General features: G+C 39.9%; 1 protein-coding gene across 1 annotated transcript; it reads left to right on the top strand.

The window, feature by feature from the left end:
• Positions 1-6: 6 nt before the first annotated feature.
• Positions 7-5,347, top strand: DUSP19 (dual specificity phosphatase 19; the record flags this gene model as incomplete). The annotated part of the gene is made up of 3 exons (XM_008939835.1): positions 7-36; positions 1,060-1,212; positions 5,126-5,347. Coding segments are annotated over 3 exons (405 nt in total), but the record flags the coding sequence as incomplete, so codon positions are not given.
• Between the last annotated feature and the right edge of the window lie 813 nt (positions 5,348-6,160).

Below are 6,160 nucleotides of genomic sequence, written 5' to 3'. Positions count from 1 at the left end.
GCTGCTCACGACCTGGAGACGATGACAAAGTATAAGGTAACGTCACGCGGAAATTAAAGCGCTTCGCGCATCGTGCTCGCAGGCGGATTTCTGTTCGAAGTTGGAAAGTCTAAAATATTCTCAAGTAGCTTTAAGGAAAGTTCTATTAGATTTGCCTTTTTAAAAGCTGCTCCGTTTGCAGAGGGATGGGGGTCTGCGAACTTCGGAAGAAGCTGAAATGCTTTGCTGCGCGGCTGGTGAATGTTTAGAGCTGGTTTATGGAAGGTTTCCCGCACTTCCTGGCGCCTTCCAGTTTCAGAGGCCGAGGAGCATCGGGCCTGAAGGGCACGGGTGAAACAAGAAAAACGAAGCAGCGGCTCTAAGTCTGTCCCGAACTTTGGTCTTTTTACTTTTCTCTGTTACAGTAATGGGGTGATAAGGCCTTCGGACAGTGGTGCTTCTGCGGGACAGGGAGTGCACCAGGCTGGCAGCTGGTGCCGTCTAAATGTCACTTCGCTGTAAGTGAAAATAACCCACAACCTGCCCGCAGCCTGAGCAGAGCAAAGAGGGCAGGAGGCCAGAGGTGGTCTTGCCTGCTGAGTGCAGGTAGAGTTCACTCTGCAATCCTTCTGCTCCAGTAAATGGTGCTGGTAACTCTGTAGAAGGAACATTAAGCTGATGGGTTAGGACAGGCTTCAAATCTGGGGGATTGTTGGGTGGTCTGTGCTGTCATTCCTATTGCTTTATCTTTTATTTTCCATCTGTGTACTGACAACTCCCTCTTCTGTTGAAAACCTTTACTTTAGCTTGTGTTTAGTTAAGCACAGATCTTTTTCCTTTCCTCTTAAGAAAAAAAAAAAACCCAAAACTGAATTCTATCACAATGTATTTTAACACATCAGTAAAACTTGCCTTAGAGAAAAGCACACCAGAGACAGCATGCATATGTAAAACTGAACGATGCAATTGTGTAAGTTACAATCTGTGTATGCCTAAAGAGCAATACATCTTTGCTACTGCTCATTTGGCTCACTCTCTTCAGAAAATGCCTTTTTTATCTTTTTTTTTTTTTCAACTTAGGTTACTCACGTTCTAAATGTGGCATATGGAGTCCAAAATGCCTTCCTCAACGACTTCATATACAAGACCATTCCCATTCTGGACCTTCCAGAAACTGATATTACCTCCTATTTCCCAGAATGTTTTGAATTTATTGAGAAAGCCAAGATCCAGGTACAGTATATCAATAATTAATGATACTAGTCATCCTGTTTAGATTATTTATTACCCTATTTAAAATCTAAAGCAGCATCTTTTGTCAAGAGAAGGTATGGTACCAACCAGGAAGTTTTGCCATTGCCTTTTTTAAGTAGAGAATTCAAGCAATTTCTAAGTATTCCTGGAGACCCAGCACTGCTGGTAATACCCATTCCTTCCAGTATTGCCTTTTAGAATGACTGTCCTGCATGTTTTAGAGAAATGCTTCTTTAATACAGTTGCAAGAGTGGTTATCTTTATTGTAAGACCAAGTTATTACATCTGACGGAGGGGAACTTTTTCACTTTCTCTAATTTATCCATCTGGGATGTTGTTTTAGAATAGAAGAAAGCCGAACAGGGCTTTTACAGATCCGTGTGGTTTCTCAGCAGCTGTCCACCACCCTGGTGCATTTCCTTGATCATCCCTTGAAGATGCCGCACACTGAGCTATGAATCCACATACAGTTGTGCACCAGGGCTGTTGGAGAGTGTGTGAGTAGTCTTGAAGCCAACCAGTGATTTGACTGCTAACAAAATCCTCAAAATACATGACATAGGAAATAGGATGAAGAGACTCCTTCTGGGGCTGGTGGCCCTGTTTGTAACCCAGAGCATCCCCAACTCCTGTTTGTTAAATTCGGGCTTAGTGTGTAAGTTTTTGACAACTATTCCTTAGGTCTTGACACAGTGACTTACTCCATCTGTCTACTGTATTCATTATTTACATAGATTGGGATAAAAGAAGATAATCTTGCCCCAGCTTTCTTTGTGTCACACAATGTTCTTTCCTTCTCTCATTTATCTTTTACAAGCTATGTGATACACATTGTCACTTAATGACCTTTGCAAAGTTTCTAGTTACGGTTTCCACTTCATTTCCAAATGATACTTGCCATTCATAACTGCATAGTGTTGCTTTCTGCCTCTGGTATTTATATTCCAGTTCCTGTTTTGTAAGTTTCCCTGAAAAGTTTTACAGTAATATTAATAGTTTTCTAATGGGAGAGCTGGGTGAAAGAGCAAGTAAATGGTAGAATGGAAGTTCTCCCAAACCAGTTCCTGAAGCATGTGATAGTAGTATGCTAAGACATATGGATGGTTTGAATCACTTTATTTGCTTTGTCACAATAGTGTTAACAGAGCTTATGATAAATTGTATCACGAAGTGCTGTCTGTGTAAGTGATCACAAAGAGATAGTACTGTTTCATCTCCTAACGTGGGGGAGGGAGAGATCTCCAGTGGTGAGAGAGCATGATGCATGAGACAGTATTACTAGAATGTGGTTAACCTAACGAAGGAATATGAGAGCTCTTGAACTGGAGGGCGCAGGTAAAGCCTGTGCTTTTCAGTAAGTCACTGCCAGCTGGTACTTGTAACAGGATTGATTTTTCTAAAACTGCAGCTCCTCAGGTCTGTAGACACCATATTACGAATTCTGATACTGATCAGAGCTCACTTTTTCTTCCAGGCTCCAAACTGGCAGGCAGATTTTCCATGACATGTGAGGTGACCCATGTCAGATCACAGTGCTATGAATGAGGGATATATTTTTATCTTTCTGTTTAATATTTAAATCATCTAAAATCTCGTCTTTCCAGGGAGGAAATCTTAGCTCATTCATGAACCTCTCTCCCTACTTGCTCCCTCTGTCCGTCCTAGGGAAAAAGCCCTGGCAGCACTGCCAAGTAGAGTGGATTCTTGAGGAGCTACTTTAGCCTGTGGCACTTCACCAAAAGCTTTATGCCTCTTTTTTATTCCTTGGTGAGGCTTTTCCCCTACTGTGTATAACCACTACATAATCACCTTTTCTATTCTTGGAGGTGATTTTGCTTCGCCCTCTATAAAAAATTTAAAAAACTAACTTTGTCTGGAGTCTTAAAGAGGTTCTTGCAAGACCATTTCTGGGTAGGCAAGGGTTAGGCTATCAGGATTGGAGCAAGGAGTTCTTGATAAATACTGCATATATGAAATTAATCTGTTTCACACTTTTATTCTGTATTCATATCTAATACAAAATTAGTAAAGAATTATGTGCCAAGTTCATCTTTGTATAAAGAAACAATGAGATTAGCAGGGAGTGATAAACGTTTGCAGTTTAAATTTGGATTAATTTTAATGCCCATGTTCGTTCATGTTAAGTAATTTTAGGTCTGTTCTGTGGGTATCGCTATGTAATTTTTGGCAATGTACAACAGAATAGTCATTAAAAAAACCCACAGCAAACTTAAAAGAAATGTGGAAGAAGAAAATAAATTTTGAAGTGTACAAAACTGAAAAAAAAAAAGCTCACTTTTAATGCTTGCTTTTTCATCTTAACTGCTAAATACTGGTCTTGGTTATGGTACTTTGTCTGAAATAACTCCTGTCAAATCAGTAAAAACTACTGTAGACATAGAGTGGAAAAGCTTCAGCAATTGCTTCATTAGCAATGGCATAAACTTAATTTTTTCATGTCATAATTTTAATGTCATTATTATAAATGAGACAGTGGATTTACAGGTCACCACTGCACTTCCTCAGGTAGCTGAAACACTCTGCATGGTTGGTGTGATCAAGAAGCATGCCCCTGTGAATGTGGGAAGGGGAGCAAAGATCACCATTTCCAGTAGGCGATGCGGAGGGGATGTGCTTTCCAGCCCCAAGAAGGGTGGTATTGTGGCTTAGTGTGCTGGGGTGCAGGATCCTGGAAAGGAGCCCAGTGGTTGTAAGGTCTTTTTTTCCTCTGTCTAGAATGCCCAGTGAATAATTTGTTGCTGTTAATGGCAGACAGAGCAGGCTCTTTGTATCTGGAATGTATCTGTTTAGCCTCAAGCACTTGAGCATGTTGTGCCATGCTTCAGTATCTTTATTCAGAGTAAGGCAGCCTTAGGGGTTTATTTGGTTGGGGTTTTCTTGTGAAAGTGGCATTTGGGAGAGAGTGTGTACCGAGCCTTTTCCAGGTCATAGTCTGACATAGAAACGTGACAAGATCAGGAAGCCTGGGCCTTGCAAATGTCATCTAAGACACACTGGGTTGTCTAATTGTCTTTATCTTAACTTGTGCCCATTATTTCTTAATGAAACTTGCAGTGTCCTCTTCAAGAGTCATTCAAGTGTCTCAAAGATTGTGTGGGAAATGTTTAAGTAGGATAAAACCATGAATTTTACAGATAATTCAGGATATGAATTTAAACTCCAGGAGAAAAATTTGTGAATTTATGGGAAGTAAAGTAGTTTTGGGTTTTGCACCTCAGTCCGCAGTTAAGGGACCTTAGTCGTACCAGTGGTGTGGTGGGGAGTGAGAAATCTGTTGCAAATCACACTAAATGTTTTCTGATTTTTATGTTCCTGTGCATGCTCCTGCTTACCCAGAATATTCACTGAAGAACTCCAGAGTACATGCAAGAAGTGTATTCTAAAGGTGTTCTAAAATCTGCCTCTCTGTGCCTAGCTGCTTGCTGTGTTGCTATGTTGTTAATCTGCCAGCAAGATGCAGTCAAGTTCCTTTCTATATTGCAAATAAAATCTATATTAAAATGGGTACCCAATCAGATCTGATATCTTAGAATCCCAGATGTGTGTGATTTGGTTTTTACCTGAGGGGGCTTCTGCAAGGTCTTGGGGAAAAGGACAGATGAATGTTTTGTGGTTTGTTTTTTTTTTACTTCTAAGGTATGAATGTATGAAAGTATGTTTTGGCCTATTTGATCAAGTGGCTTTGGTTATAAAAATATTTTATTTTGGGCTTGTGTATCTGTGTTTGGAGTTACTTATATGTGTAAATATTTGCTTCAGGTTCAGCAAGGAGCTTTTAGTAAGTTTTAATAGATTTTCATATGAAGTTTCTAACACTTGTTTCTATCTACTTCATGAATATCCCAAGTAATGTTCCATTTCTTTGTTGAAGGATGGTGTGGTACTGGTCCACTGCAATGCAGGAGTCTCCCGAGCCGCGGCAGTGGTCATTGGTTTCCTAATGCATTCAGAGGGACTGAGTTTTCCTACAGCCTTTTCTGTGGTGAAAAACGCAAGGCCCGCGGCGTGTCCGAATCCTGGCTTCGTGGAGCAGCTTCACAAATACCAAGAACAGAATATAAAGGCAAATGGAAGCATAAATGATCATGACTGATCAAAATGGAGAAGTGAAACCATCCCTTTTGACTATATGGTAACAGATGTCGGAGGTACTTTAATCCGACGCCTTTCACATGTGCATTTAAAAGTCTTTCCATATTTTTTTTCCTTACTCCCCTCTGACCCCCTTTTTTTCAGCATGTAAAGGCCAAAGGTATTTCAGCAACTTCAAAGATGGCTGTGCCCAAGAACAAGCTCTTCCTAGAGCACTAATAAAAAGATAAAGTTCAATTTTCCTTGAAATCTTATGGAAAAAAATGATTTTTTTTATATTGAACCACCAGAAAATGCAGGCAACAGAGGAGGGAAATAAATAAGTTGCCCTGTTTAATGCTTAATCCAATCTATGCATGCTAGTTGGTTATAAAAACTAGGTAATAAAACCTTTGTATAATAAAGTACCTTGACATTGGATCTTATATTGCAATTAAAGAGGATTTTATTGCATTTCCTTTTATTGTGGACTAGCCAGACAGTAAATATTTTTGGAAGAGAAAACAGATGGTCTTTGGAGGATGCTCAGAATGTGTAGGTTGCTTTAATGTTTCATGTCTTTCTTCTGTTCCTGAAGTGCACTAACATGATGTTTTCAAAGTGCTGGAAGCAGGCTATCAATTTATTTTTTGTAGATCTTTTCAGTGGAGATACGAAAAATGTTTGTAAGAACCTATCTCTGACTTGCTACTGCTTTTTCTTTGCATTCCATCTTCATTTGCTGCTCCCTCACTCCATTCCACATCATGTATAAAGAGCATATGTCATAGCATAAGTAACTTTGATCCTCCTGACAGATCTTGGGCTGAAATTA

This window comes from Merops nubicus, unplaced genomic scaffold (assembly GCF_000691845.1).
Source record: "Merops nubicus isolate BGI_N331 unplaced genomic scaffold, ASM69184v1 Scaffold45804, whole genome shotgun sequence".
NCBI lineage: Eukaryota > Metazoa > Chordata > Aves > Coraciiformes > Meropidae > Merops > Merops nubicus.
Note: the sequence above shows the minus strand (reverse complement) of the source record. Positions and strands in the feature narration are given on the sequence as shown.